Here is a 23,626-nt window from a genome sequence, read left to right as displayed (position 1 = left end):
AGCAGATCCACAACTTTTGCATCAGGGACTGGCTTTTAACTCCCACGCCTTTTCTTCTCCATGTGTGGAATAGTTTCAGTAGTACTATAAGACATATTAATCCAGGGAGATTTGGTGTGGAGGGACCTATCCAGGGTGGTGGCACATGCAGGACACGGCAGGGTTACAGCAGGACTCAATGTACCCATGCTACAAGCTCTCCAGAGAGGGTACAGAAGAATTTAAAACTCAGTAGATACTCTTCTCAAATTTGCCACCTGAGTTTCTTACCTCACAAACTCCAGAAGAACTAGGCCTATGACTGTATTTTAGCTTTAGGTTTCCCAATGCCCTTATTCTAACATACTATTCTATCTCAACAAAAAATGGTGCTTCCAGACCCTATGTCCTCCACATGAAAAGGTGGGAGAATGCAGCTTCAGAGGACAACAACGATATGAAGACTTCCTCAGCCTTACATACAATCAGAATCACCTGACCAAAACCCAAGATCAATATAAATTAGGTGTTTTAAATGCCATGTGCTATAGATCAGAAAAACAGTCAAAAAACTTGAGCATGATGCTTTGAATTGTATGGCTATACCCCAAACAGCTGAACTACAGGCTTATGTTAGGAAAAGCAGCCTTGTCTACATAAACCTGAAGTAATCTTTATTTTACAAGTCTCATCACAGAAGAAGAAGAGAGGAAGAATAAATAGCATTGTATTTCAAAGCCAACAATCTACGGCCATTGGGAAATAAATGCTGTGTAACTGCTATTAATTGTATATAGCTTTCACATGGAATATCATAATACCTTACAACTGTAAGGTATATACACAGTTAGAGGCTATGAAATCTTAGTAGAAAAGTATTACTTGGAATGTGGTTTCAGATCTACTTTATTCAAAGAGATGGAATTTTTCTCCTAATGCTTTATGGAGGCAGTAAGAAGTCCAAAATCAGACTGCTCCTCTTTGCAAGCAGTCCTACTGAACTTCCTCCAGGCAACATAAGTGCACAAGACACTCTAGATGGAAGCTTCTGTCTTCTAGTTGTTTTTAAGTTTCTTTGATAAGAAACCCTTCAGCTGTCACCAAAAACCGAACCCAGGATACAGAAGAATGAAAATTACAGGTGGCCTATAGGACAGAAAGACACCACCAAAACCAAACAACCTTGAAACATCTACTTCTTTCTGAATTTCCTCACATGGTTGAGATCAGAGGTAACTAGACAAAAGAAGTGCCCCCATCCTTTCTTCAGGTGGTAGCCAAAACTCTTTCTTATGCCACCAATGGAGAGAAATAAGGGATGTCAAAAAGTTAATGTGAAATTATGTCAAGACCAAATTCAGGAATTCCTCCTGTCAGTACATGAAATTGAAGAGTGGAGTTAGGGACATGAGGACAGGGCCTCACTATGCTTAAGCCAACCTCAAGTGCAAAGGAAAACAGGAGGACATTCAGAAGGAACATACAAGAAGGAAGGGACACAGTTCTGCTATCAAAAATACAGACAGAGAAATAATTGAAATGGAGGATTTGCATAGTGTGAACAAAAGCACTGAGGACACAAAATACAAAAACCACAACAGATGTGACAGAGAGAATAACAAGAGTTGCAAACACAAAGGTAAGGAAGGCGCCTTGTTAAATTCAACACATGTAAGAACCTGTGCCTGAACGACATTGACCATCTCAAGGTTCCCAATTGTGAAACATGACTTTGCTACAAGGGTTGCAAATTTTTGTTGAAGGAATAGCTCTTTGGTCTCTTCAGCCTCTTGGCAGAAAGATTATGGGTTACTTCTAACTTCTGACCTTCAAGTAACTTGCATACTCAGGGAAGCCTTGAGAAGCTGGACAATCCTTCCACTGAGCAGCCTGATAGGCTTCAAAGCATATTTAACTATAAGCTGTGTTATTACAGAGTGGAAAATACTAATCAGCTCTAGCCATCTAGGGAGACTGTGGTTATCATTAAGAATATGTGGGACACTCATATAAGAATTCTTTTCCCCTGCCCGCTGGACAAGCTCTCTCATATAGTTTATCTGCTCCAACTGCAGGCTTTTGAAAAAAAGCTTGACTAAATGAATACTTTCAACTAGAGCTAAAGGCAAACACTCCACTGGAACTTTGCCCTAATCAATAGTAGCAATGTTCATGTCACATGAGAGTCAGAGGATAGAATACGGTGCTTACTGAAGTCAGCAAATAACCTAATTATACTTAGCCTGCTTGAAGAAGGAGACAAGAGAGGTCTGGTCCACCCACCTATTAATGCAATCATCATTATCCTTATCCCTTGTTTGCTTTCTGCTTATAGTGTAATAAAACCTTGTGCCAAAGGGAGGGTGCTACTGACCCCTTGTGGGAGAAATACACACTTTAGGATGGACAAGCATCAGTGGGGAAATTGGCTCAGAATTAAGTTTGTCTCCTTACCTCCCACAGATTTATTTTTAAGGAAAAATCAGTGAAATGGTGTTATAGTGTTCCAAGAGGTCACTATAGTCTCCCAAGTGTATTTTCACAATTTTAGGCAATTTTACAGAAATTAAGGTTTATTGGCTTCTCTAAGGCAGTCAAGTAAGTGTCAACAAATCCTAACAATAATAGATACTGCACTGACTTTCCCATAACAAAGTCTTGCATTGTTAAAGACTGAAGTTTATACACTGCCAGTTGGCACAGTTCTCGACTTTTAATGTAATTTAAGATATTTTAATCCATCACAGCATCAATCCCCAAAGATTGCAAAAAACCCCCACCCTAGTATCTTCTGGAAAGCAAGGAAATACTACTCTGCTGAAAAGGGAACAAACTATTTAAAACCCTGAAGTATTTTCCAGCCAAAATCTTTTTGTAAGTATCAAAAAAAGTTGATATGATTCATTCTTGAAAGTAGAAGTTTTCCAATGCATGTCACTGTCATGAGCAGGGCTGCACAAAGCACAACAAGAACTTCAACAATTTTGTTTCTGACAACTTATATTTCCTTTCCTTATGGTGGAAAACCAAGTCTGAAAAGGAAGGCTAATGCTTTTTATTCCAATACTACTACTAATCTTTACTCCCTAAATGAAACAGAGTACACCCATGAAGAACCACCCTCTTTACTTAATTCATGTCAAATCCAAACAAAATCTCCATGCACTTTAACCATGGCCATCAAAAGCAATGACTGTATATGGGATACAGCTGGAAAGAGAACAGCAAAGTGCATTATACAGAAATTAACTGCATTGCACAGTATTTATATTATAAAGTTATTATAATTTATAACAATATTTAGCACTATAATACAATTAACAATATAATTATTTATATTGTACAGTATGAATTAGCCTTCTCAAAATCTAAACCCATCAAGACCAAACACCAGCAAAACCTGCAGCTTCCCCTGCAATCAACAGCAGCGGCTGAAACCCTTGAGACCACAGAGATCAAGTCTTGAACCAATGCCAACACTGCTCCCATCATGTTCGATGAACATGTACAGAGAAATACACGAACAGCTTGTAAATCCCAAAGCAATGAACAAGAGGCTACTTCAAATGTATTTCAACAATTTGCATCAATTATTTTAAAATAAAGCTTTTTTCAAAAGTATTTGAAAACACTATGTTTTCATACAGACCTCTCATATAAACCAAGGCTGAAGAAACTTGAAAAATGAAAAGAAACTAAGAAAGAGAGCAACAAATTTTTTATTCTGTCAGTTCCTTTTTTCACCTGTACACTAAGACAAAAACACTAAGCCATATAAGACTGGTTGGTTTTGTTGCCTTTGATTACATAGACTTTTTTTTTTTTTTTGTACAAATGCATCAATTAAATTGAATCCTAAAAGTACAAACTATGATGCAGCATCTGTTGTCTCAGAATATGGAAGTTACTGTATCTGGCAGGAGATGTTTAAATGATCACATTCATGTAGCCAGATCTGTAAAGGCCATTCAATTACAAGTAAACAGAGTCTAACGTACACTTAAACAGCAACTCTGGTCAGTAGAACAGTACTATGAACTGCATATTTACAGGAAAACTTGCACATAATACAGATATCATTTTAAATCAACCTTTTTGTTGTTAAAACATAATCCACCCTTCGAACTTCTACTGTGCTGCTTTAACAAAGTTTGAGTACCTTGGAGATTCAAAGGCACATAGCACTTCTGATGCTTCCACAAACTCATTCTTCAGGAACATATCATAAAAGAACCAGGTTTTTTAAGAACTTGGGACTGCAAACTTTCTCAAAAAAGTCTGGTGCACTTTTAAACATTGCATGCCAACAAGTAACGGAGTTTGCAAATATTTTTTCAGGTATACAATTTTCTAATTTCACGATGACATCTAACATCATTACAACTAAGAAGGAGGAAGACGAATGAGCCACTACCCTTTTTCCAATGTTGTGTGCAAAAAATCAGTATTAATTCAGTCCAAGTATACTTTTAAATCAAAGCTCTTGAAAAAGTCAGTTTACTAACTATACAGTACATCAGCATTTCCCTTGAAAAGCTTAGGCTGTCCTAAGCAGTTTTAAAGTAAGCAATTATATAATGCTATCTGCATACAGAAATACACCACATTCACACAGGCAACCTTAAATTGCTCCAATAAACAGTCATGTCAAAATCTACGGTTTACTGAAAATACAAAGTTAGTTTTAACAAAAGCAAAAATGTTCGTGTGATTCAGTAAAACCTGTTTTCTAACATGAATAATTTGCATTCACAAAGACACTACTTGGGACAAATTAAGTATTTCCTAGAAGCTCAAAATGAGACAAAGTTTTTTAACTATGAAATGGCATACAAACATACTGATTTGTTGTTGGTTGTTTCTCTCTCACTTACAAAAGATCTACTAGATCAGAGTAAAGCAGGTACTTTTACATGTTTATACAAAGACCTCTCCCTCACACTAAAAATGTCACATACAGAAAATTTTCTCAGCTGTCTTTGACACAAAAGCTGCTTCTGTAAATTTGAATATTACGCCCTTCAGACCCTCATGACCAGTGCAACAATTAAACAGCTTTCAGAAAGCTTAACAATACCTAAATTTGCCAATTTTCCTTTACAGAAAGTATATACAAGTTTATAAATCCATGGCAGGAACATTACAATTATATTAACATCAACTCATTAACTGGATTCGAAAGATACTTGCATTCTGTGAAGACCCTATGGCTGCTGCCCATTCAATAGTTCTATCAAGGCACTGTGCAGTCATTAAATCTCTAGTATTCTCCAAGATGTGCTGAAGAATATTGTGAACGTGTTTAAGTTGTTAAAAAGCCCTGAGTGAGAACTTGTGTATTTACCACAGGCTTAGCTATAAAAATGGCACATACTAAAGCTTCTGCAGACAACAGTTTAGCTTTGTCAACACAAACAAGTTATGAAATGCACAAAAAGACAACAGTATGAATTCCAGCAACTTATACAAGACAGGTATACAATGTACTTTGTGGCAAATCACACTGCTGTTGTATGCAATTTACACAGTAAATTTATAGAGTAAAAAACCTTCCCAATGTATTCAGACATCAAAACTGATGAAGCAAAAGAAAACTGATGCATTCCCCATCCCTTCCCAAAGACAAAGAACAGCTAGAGAAGAATTCAGCACTTTGACAGAAAGGAGGTAGCACTGCTAAAGGTTAGACTGTAGTGTTGTTGGGGTTTGGTTTTTTAAGTGAAAACTTGACCCTTGCAGCACAAAGAACAGGATAGGTTCTTCAGTTCACCGGCTGCTACTGGAAGAGTAAAATTAAATTTCTGACAATTAGTTTTGTGGAGGAAGCTCAGATCACTAGCTGAAAGCAGCTTCTTCAAACAATTTAGTGTTTACACTAACTGCAATTAATACTGCTAAAAATAATTAGACATACATAACCCTTCATCTCTAGAAAATATCTACACAATAAGTACTTAATTATTTTTAAAAGACCATTTCACCCCTTTAAAAGAAGCTAATATACCAACTGTAAGACTATGCTAACAAGGCACAAGTACTTGTGCAAATCTGCTATATCCTCACCCAGTCCAAGTTAAGAACACCACCTTCTAATCAAACTTTCACATTTACAAAGTAACTTGTTTACTATCTCACCAGTGTAGTTTTCAGTATCCACTTCAGGAAAAAGGGATTTCTCCAAACCCCAACATACATTTACACAGTAATCCAGCAAATGGAAAGTAGGTAACAACAGCCCAGATTTTGAAAAGTACCATATGAGCTTGGGCCACAGGAAGTGATGACACAAGTTTTGGGGGGGGGGGGGGGGGGGGGGAAGGTCAAACATAGTTATACAAAAGTTAACAATCCACAACTATTAAGCTTATTCTGTTAACCTCTTAGGTCGTCTTTACACTTTAAATCACTGTGTAGTGATATGACTGTTTATGTCTCTTAATGAATGGAAAAGGAAGTATTTTACCTAAACATCTGAGCATACCTCACACTGAACAACTTTTAGGTGTATTGTTACTTGTTTCAAGAAACGAATGGAGATATTTCAATCCATTTAATTTCAAAATTGCTATTAAATGCTGGGGGATAGATGTAACAAACCTTACAACCCTTACATTCTATGATTTTACAGTAAATTGGAGATAGACACCTTACTGATTTTTCTAATTTTCACTTCACTCAGGTGAAATTTAGACTTTAATCTTCTGCTGCAGACAGATGCACAGTGGTATTTCCTCAACTCTACTACTTGTTATGATCCCCTTTGGCTTTCAAGTGAAATTCTCATCCTTCAAATATGTTCTATCCAATTAAACATCTGCAATCTGTGCAGATTGCACAGGTAACAACAGAATTAAGTGAATGAGCTTACTGGGTTCCTCAACACTAGTTCACCTTCTACATCTGTAGGAAAAGAGAGGGTCTGAATACAAATATGTATTTCCATAAATGATACTGGATTTGGAAACATTTTTTCTCATTAAGTTTTTTGAAAGGCAAACTCCAGACAAGATACAGCTCTTGCAGCTGTCAATAAGAGACCTATATAAATAATTCAAGCACCTTGGTTAGCTTTTCTAGTTTTTCTAATTCCGTTGTTTTTCTTGGCACCGAAATAGCATCAAACTGACATATTTCAATTTCAACTGGCACACAACACTGCTGAATGAGTCCAATCACAAACTCCTATGCAGTCACATAAATCTACTGTGATTGCAGTACAGGAGACTAAAGCTGCTTCTACAGCAGTACCTTCAGTCGCTGTCTCTGTTTCCATAGGACTGTGATGGTATTCAAGTAGTGAGGGTGTTAAACAGTAATTTACATCTTCTCTGTTCGAAAGGACAAGCCTAATACAGCATTTACCTACCTATGCTACAAGTATGTGCCTCCTGCAGACTAGGAATACTTAACACTCAACTCCAGTTTCCTACTCAGGATGCTTCAGATCTGTTCTAACTCAGCTGAATTATTCAACTGATGCTAAGTTGGAATACTTTCAAGTAACTCTGGCTTGTTCCAGCAAAAAAGAATTAGGAAAATGCAAACTGCCATACTGAGGTTTCAGTTTTGAGTTGCATTATCAAGAAGAGATCCACCCTGCATCTGTGCTGACAAGTTTGCAGAGGTCCCCTTGAGGAATTAAGAGGACAAAATATGTATGCCAGAGACAGAGGAAACCAAGGTACAAATCTGACGAGTGACAGGCTAAAACTCAAAATGGATCATCAAATGGCACACTCTACTACAGAAGTATTTCCAGGAGAAGCCTGACAAGAAACTGAAGCCTACTATAGAAAATTCAGCTGTAAAAAATGCTCCCAAAAAAACCCCAAAAAACCAAACCGAAAACCTTAGTGATGTGCATATTGGCCAAATGAAAATTGCAATGAACACTCAGATGCATGTGGAGTTCAAGTGGAGATAGCAAAATGCTGAACTGAAAAAAGGCCTTACATCAAAAACTTTCCAGAACTCCTTGAAATCTTGATATTTTAGAATAAGAACCAAGAAGAAAAAAAAGGGAAGGCTGCTTCATTTGGCCAAGAATACAGATGCAGATTATCTGAGAACAGATGACCACTAGTACACAAAATAAAACAGACTACTACAGTGACTCCAGATGTGATTGTGTCCAATGAAAAAACACTGAAAATAATGAGGAACATTTGGAATGCTGGATGAGGATTAAAGATGGCTATTGTAAGGCTGTGTATTACATCACTTCATGGTGTTAAAAGCCACTCTACATACACTTTTCCAATATATCACTGTACTTGTTTCCTGGAAAACTTTATTCAGTGTTTAATCTTATTGCTTAAAGGTTTATCTATCTTTACAGTTTACTAGTAATAGTCTTCTGAGGCATTTGCCATTGTTTGCACACTTGAGGCATATCAACATAAGCTTCAGAAGACAGACTGATTTATCTGAGAAGACCACAATTGCATCTTTATCTTTACTTGGATCTTTCCCTGAACTATCCTTTTGTCCACATTTCTGACATATGCAATGAGAATTCAATGATAAATTCATCTTAGCTGCTAGTAAGGCACCTAAGTGACTCCAGCATGGATGTCTTTATTGTTCTGCAAGAGCACATCCAAATGAAGTCTGCACAATGGCAAAGGGCTATGTGAACTATGCACTCAGAAAACTGTTGAATCACTTAGGAGTAAGCACAGATTCCTTTTAGCTACAAGAGATCCTTAAATCAGCTATTTTCTACCACAAAAAAGGATGAAAGGATGCTTTTGTTTTAAAAATGTTAATAGTTTGCAGTCCCTGACAATAGCATTTATTTTGGGGGTCAGGAGCAGTTTTTTATCACATCAGTGACAGCAAACTCCTTCAGCCAGATTCAGCTCAACTAGGCACAGCTCACAAAATTCACTGTTCTGTCAGCAATATCTTCATTTGCAGTATTACTCAGTAATGCTCACAGATAAGTTCTGGTGTTAACACCCCACTTAGATGAATAATCAATATTAAGTATTCTCTTTTGCTGTTGACACTGTTTGCCTGGAGACAATAAAACTCACTTTGAAAGAAAATCTTGCAGAATCTTGGTTTTTTCCGAATTCACAGACCCACAATTTTTAAATGGCTCCACATGTGTAAGTTTCTCCACAACTGATCAAATTCACTCATCTGAAAGGGATAACTGACCCACTGCTCAAATGTCCTCCTTTCCACTCAAGTTAAAAGCAATTCCATGCAAAGTCAAGTAATTAGGAGAATTGTGGAACTCACTATTTAAGTTACTTAGCTCGAACCTGTTAGACTAAAGTGCAGTTTTGGAAACATAATGTTTCTAAAACAGATTTTTCCTTTTCCTGTTTCCTATACAACCCATCCTCAGGAACAAAGGGCATGATAAAGTCAGAATTACCTTAACATTGTATTCTGAGGCCTGACCTTATGGGAATAGTATATTTATTACTACTATGTATATATTTTGTATAGATTTTTCATGACTGTGTATTTCAAGACAGAAATTACTGTCAATCAGAAATGTCACAGGAAATGTTGACACTCTCCAGAAAAGCCTAAAGCGAAAAAAATCCTAAATATTTATGTTTGGTAGTAACTGACAATATAAAAAAAAATTCCCTCACATCACTTGACATCTGATACATACATGATACACATGAACAAAACCAAAATAAGATTGTCCCTTTAAACTTTAAGGGGAAGAAGAAGACAGAAAGAAAATGAAAAAAAGACTGCTTTAAATTAGCAGTAGGCTTAGATGTTTTTTAAGAGTAAAGCTACAAGCTGACTGTTCAAATACTGTTTCTTTTATTTGGTGCATTCAGAGTCTTTAAACAATTACTATGTAATGAACCTGTGCTACAGTATTAGAAATGTTTCCATTAGAACCCTTTACTGCCTTTCAAACTTACAGAGATTTAATCCATCAACATGTCCTTACTCTTGCACAACCTAGTAAAAGACACTGGCCCTGTTTAATACAAAAGGATCCTCCGTTCGATTGCCTTGCGGCATATGGGGCACTCGCTCATTCGGTCTCCACAAAGCTGACACGTTCCATGGCCACACAGAAAGATCATGTTCTTCAGGCGGTCCAGACAGACAGGACACATAGTCTGGAAAAGATTTTGACAGGTTACACAGTCAGTGGCAGTTGTTATACAGTATTGAATATGCAACATATGAAGTGTTTAAATTTAACAACAAATACGTGATCCTAAGCATCGCAGAAAATTGCCATAGCATAACCCAGCCATTAAGCTAAACTGATGTTTCTTTAAATCCCATTTTTACTCCACATTGATTTACAATATATGGGCTTTTCCTACTCCATCAAGACACAAGTAACTATGTAGATTTTTTCTAAATATGATTCCTTTTATTAAGACAATCTAGTCGTAGGCTGACATCATACTTTCAATATCATTACCCAAGTTTGCAATATTAAAACATTCTTCAGAAATATTCTCCTTTATGTCATGTAATATTCCAGGGAACAAAACACAAACAATTTGATGTATGCAATGCTTGAGTAATGATTTACAAATTTCTTCTCAGGCCATTCTAGCCATTCATTTACTTACCTCTAAAGACCAAGCACTCAACACCCACAGAAGGAATAAAAATGTTGCATAATCAATATGATATGCAAAAATTTAGTACTTTGTTTGAGGAAGTTATCTAGATTTTCAACCAAAAGAACACCTCAAGTTTCAACTAAAGAACAGTTTAGTAAATCTGTAACCTTAACTCATAACAGCAGCACAGCAAACTTTTAAAATCAGTTTTAATTGCTGAAAGTAAAGTGATAGCCAATGCCCAAAAAAGATCTTTTTAAGTTCTTCAATGGCAAAATTCATTTTGTACCAAGCCACTAAGGAACAATGTCCTTCATCTTTTGTCATGTGCAGAAATTGAAGTTTTCATAAGGCATGTTCCTTCACCATAAACATACTGCAGCCATATTAGGATTTCATTTATAACAGTTTATCAAATGTTAGTAAATGAACAGATGTTACACCAGATGAAAATTGTTAAGACCACTCTATAGTACATCAAATCAAATCTAAGAGGTCCTCAGATCTGAGACATATCACATATATCTAACAATTATAAATGTTGATCTCATACATAATACAAAATACGGACAAGGCTCATATTTCAAATAAAAATTCATTTTATCACCATCTTGCACCTGTGACTTGTTTTTGTATTCATCATTGGGGTTTTATTTCAATTTGTTCATTGCATAAGAGAGAAACCATACCAAGGCACCCTATTCAGAATAACCCTGAAGCACATATTCTATGAAATCAATAGGTATTACTTTCTAGGATAGATAGCTTAATTGAAGACCAAAAAAAATTCACCATATTTCTGCTTAAGAGTTTAAATTGGCATGGAATCTGGCCAAATTACTATTTTAATCTCCAGGATACTAGTATAATGTAGGAAAATAAAACTTCCAGGTGAAACCTTAAGTCAATTTATGTTTAAAAATAACCCTGAAGGGGGGTGTGCTCCAGCTTTGCCAGAACTTCCATAGTACTGTAACAAAACATTCTCAAACTAAAAATTTACAGAAGACTGTCTGTCAGTCCCGCTCATTTTTCCATTCACACTAAGTCACCACCTTCACATCCCACACATCAATGGGACCCTTAGAGTATTCTTCCTTTAGTAACTCACAGACTTCAGACATCAATGGAACAGCTCTTTCCAATGCAATGAATACACAGCTGTGTGACAAGTATCTATAACTTGACAGCATTGGCATCACAACCTTTCACAAAGGACTGACAAAGCAAACATCAATCTTATCTTTGGGAAAATCCCCAATGTGTAGCCTTTATTCTACATTTAGCTAATTATTTGCTTTTCTGTCTAATTGTAATGTCAGAATTACTGAAGCTACAAGAGACTGTTTCTCTCCAAATGCTGCACCATCATTTAAAAATGAAAACATCCACTAAGGGACTCAGAAATAACAAAAAAATAAAATCTGTTGAAACACCATTACTTTGAACTGTTTCACTCCGTAAAGTACAGAAATCCCAACATTTTCACTTTACAGATATGCAGTATTAGAAAATTGCCCAATTTCTCTTGTTTAGTACAAAAGCAGAGTATATAAAATACATTAGCTGTTAAATTTCTTAACACGATACTATCTTAACAAGTTACTTCACACAGTAGGAGAACTCAGCCAGCAGGAACAAGCAGCTTCCTGTTTGCTACACAATTCTATTCTGACAGGCTTTTCTCAATTAGTTCAGCAGTTTCCCAGTGGGATAAAAGCCCAGCTAACTGAGTTTTAGCCAACTCTGAAGGAGAATTCCTTACTTAACCACCATCTTACATGTAGTTTTACAGTGAAAGAAAGTTCACTGCAAGCCTTATGCCCCATTTGGGCAATAGAAAATACGGAGTGAGAAATAAGCAGTATCTGTAACTATTGTACTATTAGTTTGTTAGAACATCCTCTGCATGAAATCCCATTTTCTACCTGCCTGACACATATGAGAATTACTTCTTCAGATAAGTACTCTGGAAAAGTGTTCATTGCACCTTAAGTAGAATTGGGTTTGCAATCCAAATAATTTTTTCTAACTAACAAGGTGTTTTAAACTGCTTGAAGTATGAATTCCTCACTATCAAAAGCAGTTTTTACAACAATATACAGGTGCACAGTGACAAAATAAATTTATTTTTAAGGAAGAAGAAAATGATGTAAGTATGGTGAAGGAACATACATAAGATATTAGATGGATGATGGTGATTATGTATGAAATGGAGTGAAGGTATTGCAATTACAGTCAAAAGGGTTCACATTCAGGGAATCCCTGAAGAATGGTGTGGTCATCAGATGTGGGAGATTCTGTTGACATCAGCATCACTTCTGCTTGGCACCAGAAATAGTTTTAAAAGCTTGCTGCACTAACATATTAGATTATCATTGAAGGTTTGACTTGAAACAAAGGCTTATACCTGCTGAAAGAGAACAAATTAATTTTAGGTAGAAAAATATCAATCGAACACAAAGACTGAACTGTTACAGCACAAATTAAAAGAATACACAATTACAGTGGAATGCTGTGCATAACTTCAAGCACTAATTTAAAAGATGAGATGATCAATTTTAATCAAATCCACAAGTGTGGATTTGCTACTCACAAGTGTGATATACAACTTGCCCTGCTGCAAGCCTAAGCACAAAAGACACTAAAAGCACAAGAGTCTCACACCAAGAGGCACACAAGGAATGACCAGAACCATCTCTTTCTAGTCAGATGCTCTGAACGATTCTGGCTGCTGGCTAGCAAATCCCAAAGGTTAGACAAGATCATAGAGAATAAAACAGCACCTAAGGAAAACTGACAAAAACCCCCTGATATCACATCTAATCAAGAAGAAAAACTGTAACATAAAGTACTTTTCTTTTCATGTGCCTATACATAAGAATATCAGCATACCCAAACAGAACTCTAACCTTCTATAACTCCTAAAGTACCCTGAAAAAATGTATCTGAAGAAAACAGATTACTTGCATTTAAGCATGCATCTGCATCTTCTGCATGTATCATTTCAAGTGCCAAAAAAGTAACTTTATTCTTTCCACTCAGTGCTAGAAAGTAAAGCAGAAGCTGAAGAGGAGATGCAAGACATAAGAGATGACAGAAACATCTGGAGCTTCTAGGTAAGACAGACATGCATTTTCAAATGACAATTTTCAATCTCCATGTTCTTTACAGATAACTACACAGAAAACTGTTTTGAATATATTACTGGGGTGCTAGTCCAGTCACCATATGACAGAAACAGCTCTTCACAGACATTCAGTTGAGCATATCAGTTCTCAAATTTAAGGCATTTAGAGACACCGGCCCTAAGACTGGAAATCTAAAATTTTAGCCCTTGTTTTCATGCACATGAACAGCTGAAACCAACAACTATCAGGGCTAGATGTGATGCTGCCCTCACCGAAGTACTACAGACTATTTTAAGCCTACCAGAGGAAAAGGCAAGCTAGAACACCTCAGTTTCCTGTACCTATGACAAGTTTTTGCCAATTGTGTTATACACAGGGAAGCAAAAAGATCACATTATCAGGGTTCTAAGAGAGTAAGTTCATTCAATAGTCAGATACTCCAGATCCCTTACTGCTGAGAGATTTGCAAACATAATTACAGAAGATAAACCTTAACATTTAAATTCCAAATATTCGAATTACATGTACAGTAATTTCAAAGTTTTAAATTTGCAGTCACAGAGTGTTTTGAAGAGTGTGTTCACTACACTGTTCATATGACAGATAACTGTCAGCCATTGTTCCAAGGCACTTAATGAACAGACAAGTCAAGATTAAGGTAAGTACAGAACAGTGAAGATTATCTATTTTTATCACTGTTCTGTGAAAACAGCTTCTGCTGTTTCCTACACACTCAGGTCAACCTAAACAGTCAGAGCATGTACTGATTGGGCAGAGAATCCTTTTTTAGTCATATCAACACACATGCTCTAACAGATAGATTATCAAACATGGCCACTTGATTTTTTTTTTAACTCCATACATAGAGGACATACAAGCCACATGACACAAAAAATACTCATCTTTTAACTTAAGTTCAAGAGCTGATGCACTTCAACATTCATTTTGCTTTAAATAATAGAGGATGCATTGGGTTTTTCAATTGGCTTAGTGGTCCTTACAATTTTTATCCAGCACTTTTACCTGTTCCTTGATGTCTTGCAACTGTTGCTGCAGCTTCTGTACATCTGCATTGACATTAGTGTTGTCTTTGTCTTTCTGCAAAACTGGAATGTTTCCACTTGCTGTAACGTAAAGAAAATAAAGACACATGATTATGCAGCAATCTAATGAACCAGGAATAATGACTTCCAGTGTCACAGCTACAATTTTTCAACTATCTAAAATAATGTTAGTCAAACATCTTTGATAATCTAATTAAATTCACTACACCATCACTGCAGCTCAACAAAGAATTTCTTTGAGTTTACTGGCAGCACTTCTTTGACAAGTATTTCCATAATGACGGTGTCTAGTCCCTTAATGTTCTCAGAATTCTTATTTGCCAGTGAAGTTCCTGACATAAATATTTTTTGCCCATGTTTAAAGAAAAAAAAGCTAAATCCTTTCCCATTTAAATGAATTTTTATCTACAGAGATGATTTTGGTGTTCAAAATTGCACAAGTGTCTTGGAAGTAGTTTATTCAAAATTTGAACAAGCTCAGATATTCCTGTATTTGACTGATGTGAGAAGCAATATTACTATCTGAAACAGAAAAATTGTCAAGTCTTAAATTTCCAGTGTGAGTACTGAAAGCCTGATTTTAATGATTATTCTTGTATTTATTTCAGAACATTATGATAAGAATGAACTAATATTCCAGTTCCCATAAACTCAACTGAAATACTGTGTATCATATATACACACAGAGCAAATATAAATAATTCATAGAAATTACTCAAAGAAGTCACATGAAGCTTAAAAACTAGTCAAAGCAGAAGATATAAAACTGGACAAATTTCTGTCAGGAAAGTTGCTTGTACCTAGATGCAAAATACTTACCATTCCGTCAGAGCTCCAGAGGTAAAAAAAATACATTTGTTTGCTCATTTGCACAATTACAGACAATCTTCAGCTTTTATTTCTTAGGGCATTAGTAGGTGGCCAAGTCATCACACATGTTTTGGATTCTAGTCTGAATGCTGGAAGCAATTCTCCAGTGTAATGACTGCCGATGTTACCACATTTGCTGCTACCAATGCAGAAGATAATGCAAACAGCAAATGAATACCTGGGTTAACACTGTTTTCATTAAACTTTTCTTCAGAAAGGAGAGGAAGATTTAGATCATTTAAGAGAATGAGAATAAGTTGGTGGAGGAACATGAAAGAGTATGGGCTCTGGAGTCACTCACAAATATCATCACTGGTATCTTCTGTACCTTTCCCTCCGCAGCACATTATGAAAGGCACTCTTCGCTCAACCACTGCCCGACACTGTACACATTTCTTCATCAAGCTTGCACAATCTGAGAGGACAGAGAAATAAATCAATTTCATTTTTCTTCTTTACTATCCATGAGTTTGTTTATTCACAGTAACTATACAGCAATGACTTAACAGATGCTTTTAATACAAAAAACTACTTGAGTTTACCTTCACATAATTTTCTGCAAATCACTCCTAAACAATGCCCTGTTTGGGATTCAAAGTAGATCTAATCTCTATCTCTTTTTAAGATATTTCAAGTGAACAGATTCCTCTTTCTCCAAATGGATGTCCAGTCCACAAGAACTAAAAAAATTAAAAGGTAATCACACATTTGAGACCAGAATTTCCAAGAATGTCCTGGCTATCCACTTTTTGCTTTAGAACAATGGATCTCACTAACTGTCCCAATGCTCCAGGGGCAAAGAGGTGCAGCTCTTTACCCTTAAGAGTAAACTAACATATTTTGATATAATCCTAGAAAGGGGACTGTAATTTTTCTACAAAAGGTCTCATAAAATTGTCTCATAAATGCTGAAAGGTTACTGTGAATCATGAGAGTGGGTTCTATAAAATACACAAAATTGAAGACTCTCTCTCATCCTGCTTGAACAAGATGTCCAGAAAAAAATCTGGAAAGGAATCATCTACAACTGTTAAACCTTTTGCTGTCCTTGTTACAGCTTAGACTTGGTAATGTATATTGCACTGCTGAAATCCTTCACTACAGTAATCAATCTTTTTGTTGTCTTCTTTCCTGGGAAATGATTCAAAAAAACTTCTCTCATCATCTTTCAACTGCAGACAGTGAAAGAGGCCAGATCAGGATAACTATAGTCAGTGATTCGATGTCAGCTGCCTCAGCTAGAACAGAGGAAGAAACCAGACTTCTTCAGCAAGTAAGCAGTTACTCATGGGAATGATTACCTTCCCTCTGATGTAGATTCTCATCAATAAGGACTGCTCTTCTCTAGGAAAATGACCCTTCAACAAAGCCCTGAAATGTCTGGAGACAAGGTCATAGCTGCATTCTCATCCACATATACTCAAAACCAAAAAATTTCTGGAAATCTTCTATGTATTTTTTCACTACACAGGATAAACCAAAGTGAAACATAACTAGTGCTCTTTGCAAAGATATATGATGCGACTTTTGGGGCAAAGTACAACCCTTGAGCAAATCTGTAGATTAGTAATGAAGCATACCAAGTATTTATTTACAGTATTTTTTTAAAACACTATTTGCATATCTGAATGCCCTCAAAAAGCTGCAACAAAACAACAAAATTGATTCTAATTACTTCCGAAGTGTGAATGATATACAGTAGGCTTCTATAATGTGAGCAAGCCTACTCACAGTTAAATAATTAAGATGAAAGAGCACATGCTTTCTGAATTTTTGAAAATCTCCACTTTGTCCTCCAATTATTACCAGCATGACAAATAATACCAAAATTCTGATGATCACACCAGACTACCAAGTAAATAGAACCTGAAATCAGATTACTCATGACCTTTTAGCAATCAGATTAAAAATGTTCTGTTTCACGATTACTTCAAAAAGAGGTTTTGTCACGTTACTTACTCTCACAGGCACACATATGACCACAAGGCTGGAAGAGCACTGCTGCCTTTTTGTCTGAACACACTACGCATTCTTCAATCTGTCAATAACAACACACACACGTGAGTAAAATTTATCTCCTGCTCTCTACATTAATTTCCAAGGTATGTGGACTTCAAGAATCTCTATCTAGTGGGGTTTTTTAACTAATTCAGCACCTCAAAACGCAACTTAAGTGAGTTATAACACTAACTTTTAAGAACACATATTTGTTGGCAATTTTTACACATTCAGTACAAGGACAGGCACAGAGAAGCAGTTAGGACAGCATACATTTCTTTCTCTTTATTCTTTTCTCCTTCTTTATTCCACCACACATACCTAAATCAGGGTTGTTCAGCCTGGAGAAGAGAAGTCTATGGGGTGATGTTATTACAGCCTTTCTGTATCTAAAGGGGGCTTATAAGGAAGATGGGAACAAACTTTTTTGCTGGGCCGTTGCAGTAGCACACGGGGTAATAGTTTTAGACTAAAGGAAGGCCAATTTGGACTAGATATAAGAAAGACATTTTTTTTGATGAGGGTAGTGAAACACTGGAACAGGTTACCCAGAGCGGTGCTAGATGACCCATCCCTGGAAACATTCAAGGTCAGGCTGGACAGGGCTCTGAGCAACTTGATCTCGGTGAAGATGTCCCTGCTCATTGCAGGGTATTAGATGTCGGTTACCTATCTGATTTTAAAGGCCCCTTCCAACATTCTATAATCCTATGAAATTCACTTAAAAGAACTTCTACAGAAATGTTTTAATATTCTGGGTTAGGGTTTCTCAAGTCCTTTAATGTGAGGGCTGTATATATCACGGAACCATCAAATGGTTTGGGTTGGAAAGGGCCTTAAAGATCCTCCAGTTCCAACCCTTGCCATGGGCAGGGACACCTTCCACTAGACCATGTTACTCAGGACCCCATCCAGCCTGGCCTTGAACACTGCCAGGGATGGGGTATGTGTAGTATGATCATAGACATCACATATAATTCCACTTATACTGGCCTGGACCACCTATTCCAGTTCACAGAACCATTGTCCTGATTCATTCATTCCTTAGCCTTGCAGATATTACTGTAAGTTTCTATACAGAAAAGTACAACAGAACTATTGACCAGACATTCCAATCTCTCAAACCAATTCAGCAAAAGAAATCAAAGGAAGGTTATCCACAAAGCTTAGCTTTCACCTGGGAAAGCTGATTTCCATAGATTAACTTCTTTAAATGGAGAGTAGGGGCAGAAGCCTCACTTTACTGCTCCAAATCACCTGGTGGCAGAACCCTTTCACTGATTATAAAGTCTAGAGAAAAGGAGCTCCCACTATGTTAACATTTGGCTTTTGAACATACACAGTGCAGAGCAGTGAATGGTGTAAGAAGAATAAGAGAGTCAGTAGTAAAAAAAGTACAATATTATATTTACAATTCTTATATTTGCTCTGAGATGGAGGAAAAAAACAACACGCCAGAGAAGCAGACTAATCAAATATGTTTGGAAAAAGTAAAAAAAAAAAAAAAATTTCCTAAAAAACCAACCAACCAAAAAAAAAAAAAAAGAAAACCAACCAAAAACCCAAAAAACAAAAGCAACAACCAGAAAAAAAACCAAAAAGCTAAAAAAAACCCCAAAGCAAATCCAAAACCAAACATAAACCGAAGTGCAGAACGCAATTTTTTTTTTCAGCAGCTACAAAAACCAGGACAAGACTTGGTTATTACAAAGAATAAAATAGTACTCAAACAGAAAAGCAAAGGGGATGTACCCATATGGTCAAAACTACTTGGGAGTAACCATTTGAGAAACCTTGGTCTCCAAAATAGGGCTCAGTATCAGGGTTGATACTCTGAAGAAAAAAGACAGCATAATGCAACTCATGTTTCCAAACAAAGAAAAGGTGAAAGCTGAAAGTAATTATTAACTACAAAAACAAGCACATATTAACTCAGTTTACAGCCAAATCATCTTTCAAGCAGCCCCAAGGAATAAAAGAACTCAGAAGAACTAAATATTACTGAGGGAAATCATATTTCAGAAAACAGCAATTTAGCTTAACATGAAAAAAAAAATACCAGTGGCAGGGGGGAAATAGTCTATTTCAATAAAGCGTCCTCAGGTGACTGTATTAGGGAACTCTGAGGACCTGAACAATGAAGATATTGCAAGGCAGGGAAAGGTAGGTATGACAGGCAAACAGAAAAGAGCAAGATATCATTATGATGCAAAATTAATTCCATCCAGTGAGACATGTGTAAGGCATAATACCACATAAAATAAGCTGTATATTTCCTCAACCTCTTTTTTCTTTTTTTTACTTTTCCATTAAAAAAAATAAAGAGATTTTTTTACCTTTGTCCGAGACTGAACTTGTTCTTTACAGATGAGGCATTTTTTCACCCGGGGTGAGCACAAAGAACACGTGGCAATGTGGCCACAAGGGCCAAACAGAGTATCTCTCTTCATGTCTGAGCACACCATACACTCTTCTAAGGTTTCAGAATCATTGTTGATCATAGACGGACTTCGGGAACCAACCTGGCCACTACAAAGAAACCTTGCAGTCAAACTTTTAAGAACTAAAAAAACCCACTTAGCTTAGAATGCATATCAGCTGGCTGCTCATATACTCCTATGCACTTGGGCATCAATGTATGATCATAAAGCAATCTCAACTACCTTTTCCAAGAAGCACAGTTGACAATGGAACGCAAGGTCACAAACTCGGCTAAAACATTGTACAGAAATAGGACACGCAAGTCAGGATAGCGTGTCGTGAACGTAAAAAGCTGCTCCCTTTCACCCTAAAAGCTCGCTTTACTAACAGAGACATGCCCCGTGGTTCCGATCCGCAGAAGCAGCGCTCGGGCCCCGCCCGTCCCCACGCCCGGCAGTGCCCGACCCCGGGCCGGAGCTCCGCGCGGCGCTCGCCCGCAGAGGGCGCGGGTGCCCCACCTCCCGCCGCTCCCGCCCGCCACGGGCGGCGAGAACAGCCGAGGGATGAGACCGGGACACATGGACACACACACAGACTCCGAAAGGAAATAAGCACCTTGCTCTTTACCAGGGCAACGTCAATAAAAACAGCCGCTCTCTGGCACACTTTAAAAGTACAGTTTTGGTTTCCATACAGGAATTAAGGATGAGAATCATTTAGGGCAAAGTGGTGGAACACAGCCTAGGACAAGGTGAACCATCTGATACTGCATGGACCTGATAACATGGTATTTCACTGAAATCCTAATTCCTAAAGATATCAGAGCCACCCCCTGGTTCTCTTTTTACAGAATCATACAGTTGTTCAGATTAACAGGTACTAAATAGATCACCTTCTCAAAGCAGCATCAACTCTGAATTCATACCAGGTTATATCGGGCTTTGCCCATTTCAGTCATTAAAACTTGTACAGACAGAGATTTCACAACTTCCTAGGCCAACCTATTTGCAATGCTTAGTTACTCTTTCAGGGATTTCCCCCAACCCTCTTGTGAAGTTCTACCTCCCGTCACCCTCCCGTTCTCCCCCTTCCCAAACTAATATGCATGAAAATCCTCTAAGACTTGGGTACGTTTCAATTAATGTATTTGTCAATAGCATTCAATGTACCATAAGAACAAAGAAGCACACACACACACAAAAAAAAAAAAGCCAATAAAAAAACCCACACAGAACCCCCCACCAAACCCCCAAACTTGTATGTTTTAATTAGCTATTGGTAATTACAGGCAAAACATTTTAAATAAATCAGTTAATCTGTGGAAAGCAGGGGTTTGGAAACTGTGTGTTTTATGAATATACAAACCTGACTTTTTCTTTGTGACATTTAGCCAAGGCTTTGCAGAGACTCGGATCAGGGCAGAGGTCGAGAGGGGACTGACCCTTCTTGTTACGAATGCCAAGGTCAGCCCCGTTGGCTGCCAGGAAGCAGGCAATAGATGCAGCACTCTTCTTCTCTGCTCCTTGAGTGCCAAGTCCCATTATTAACTGAAAGAAAACAAATACATAAGCAAGAAAGACTCTCTAAACAGTTAAGAATCGTCTGGCTAAAGGAAAGCTATCTGACACACACACATGCACATATATGCATAAATCTGTAAGCCCAAGGAAGTGTCTCTAGAAATAAAATCAAAAACAATTGCTTTATTCCGAGTCAGCTATATTCAGCTTTCCTTTAAGGAACTAAAATTCAGCAAGGAATAGTTCAACTACTGAAGCACTCAATCTCCTGCACACCTATACTCACATGTGAAGTGGCTGTCCTTCTATGCAAGCACTGTAAAGGGCAAAGTTCCAGTGGGTATATTCAGAACACACTTCCGTATACTCAAATTGCTGAGTTCAGACAAAATGCTACCACTGCACTTGGACTGAAAACACAGTTGAGCAGAGAAAGGAACGCACACCTGCCCAAGAAAGTAACTGAATTTCAGTCTTTCTCAGCCTGGATGGATGAACACTCATACACTGTCCCTCCTGTCTAATCACATAATGCTACTTTGCCCTTTTACAGCTGTCACTGTATCCTTGGGTTACTGCTTCACAGGGTCAGCTAGAAACTCTAAAAAGGCTAAAAAGATTCCCCTACTCCAGAGCATTCTGGGCCTGCTCCCAACATCTTTTTGTATTAAAGCTTGATCAGATAAAATGCATTAAGTGTAACACAGACTACACAGAACACAGAACTGTTGGCATCACTAAGAATCCCTCAGCAAACTACACTACACTGTATTCAAAGGAAGAGCTCTGGCAAAGCTAGGGCAGCTCCAACTCAAGGAAACCCAGTTGTCTAGGAAAGCATTTTTTTAAACCTTGGTCTATACATTTGGGTTTTTTAATTAGGAGTTCTTATATCAATATGTATCGCTGAGGCTACAAGACCCTTAGAATCTTGAAGGTTACTTTATGAATTCAGATACTGATCCTGTATTCTTCCTTATGATTAGGTAAGAACAGTACAGCTCCAAAGGCCTCACACCAGGAAAAGCAGTAAGTTATGGAAACAAATTGTTTTGTGGCATTCAGATAACAGAAAATTTTCATTTATCAACTGAGACCATTTTTCTGCACTTCAATTAGAGCATTGGCTGAAGCGAAGCAGAGATTTTTATCCAGCTTCAGTCCTGGTACTTTGGACCACGTTATTAATCCAGCCAAGGCAGCACAGTGCCCAGTGAAACTGATTTGCTCCAAGGTTGGCAGAGTCACCATGGAACAGACATCTACATTGGTCACAAAAACCTTGGGTCCTAAAATGCCTCTGCATGCTGTACAATTTGAAAACACCAGGACAACAGTGCATCATCCTGTGACATTTCTCAGGAAGCCTGCAACTTTTCAGGCACAAAGAATGAGAATACCACAAAACCAAGCCATTTTGTCTTAGTGCCCAGTATGGCTGCAGCAAGCTACCTCTGGAGGGGGCTAGCCCTGAAATGCATCAACACAGGCCAGTCCCAGGCAATTCACCAGTGAGGGAGAAGCCTGAGTGTGACCCACAAGAGCCATATAAATATCATCTAAGTAATTGTAACTAGTGAGCTACCTTTGAAGCAGTAAACACTTTACATTAGTTTCTTGCTTTTAAGTTAGGATTTAGGCAGTGGCATCACTTAAAAGCATTTTAAGGGCCAGAAAGACACCCATATTAAAATAAATTGCACAAAATGACCCTGGGAATAATACATTTACTTGGGATAAAAAGTACTCTAGGCCAGAACAGTGCATCTGTAATAAAGCAATTCAAATTACTTTTTTGTGGTGGTGGTAACTATACTTCAGAAAATTTCTCCTCCTCCCAGCTGTACAGTCACCACAATATGCTGGATGGAAAACTAAAAAATTATTTAAAGAAATGGGGTTCACTGCTCATAGCGCTTGAGGACAGAAGTGTTTTTCAGAATGGTACCTAAAATGAGTAGGGCTTTGTGTACTATCAAGATTGTTCACTACATGCATTGTAAATAGTCTATCAAAAAATCAACTGAAGAAACCTGACAAAAATTGTTTTAGATATAACATAAAATATCCTGAGT

General features: G+C 37.4%; 1 protein-coding gene across 3 annotated transcripts in view; it reads right to left on the bottom strand.

Moving 5' to 3' along the window:
- Positions 1-3,682: 3,682 nt before the first annotated feature.
- MIB1 (MIB E3 ubiquitin protein ligase 1) overlaps positions 3,683-23,626 on the bottom strand; it is a 78,445-nt gene continuing 58,501 nt past the window's right edge. For 2 of the 3 annotated variants that reach the window (XM_048289302.1, XM_048289304.1), the window contains exons 16-21: positions 21,397-21,578; positions 19,947-20,139; positions 17,572-17,650; positions 15,914-16,027; positions 14,702-14,802; positions 3,683-10,085 (exon numbers count right to left, since the gene is read on the bottom strand). In XM_048289302.1, the coding sequence (XP_048145259.1) occupies positions 9,945-10,085; positions 14,702-14,802; positions 15,914-16,027; positions 17,572-17,650; positions 19,947-20,139; positions 21,397-21,578 (810 nt within the window). In that variant the 3' untranslated portion in view covers positions 3,683-9,944. The remainder of the gene's footprint in view (positions 10,086-14,701; positions 14,803-15,913; positions 16,028-17,571; positions 17,651-19,946; positions 20,140-21,396; positions 21,579-23,626) is intronic. The other variant, XM_048289303.1, reaches the window with a different exon arrangement.

Source organism: Corvus hawaiiensis, chromosome 30, assembly GCF_020740725.1.
Source record: "Corvus hawaiiensis isolate bCorHaw1 chromosome 30, bCorHaw1.pri.cur, whole genome shotgun sequence".
In the NCBI taxonomy this organism is placed as follows: Eukaryota; Metazoa; Chordata; class Aves; order Passeriformes; family Corvidae; genus Corvus; species Corvus hawaiiensis.
Note: the sequence above shows the minus strand (reverse complement) of the source record. Positions and strands in the feature narration are given on the sequence as shown.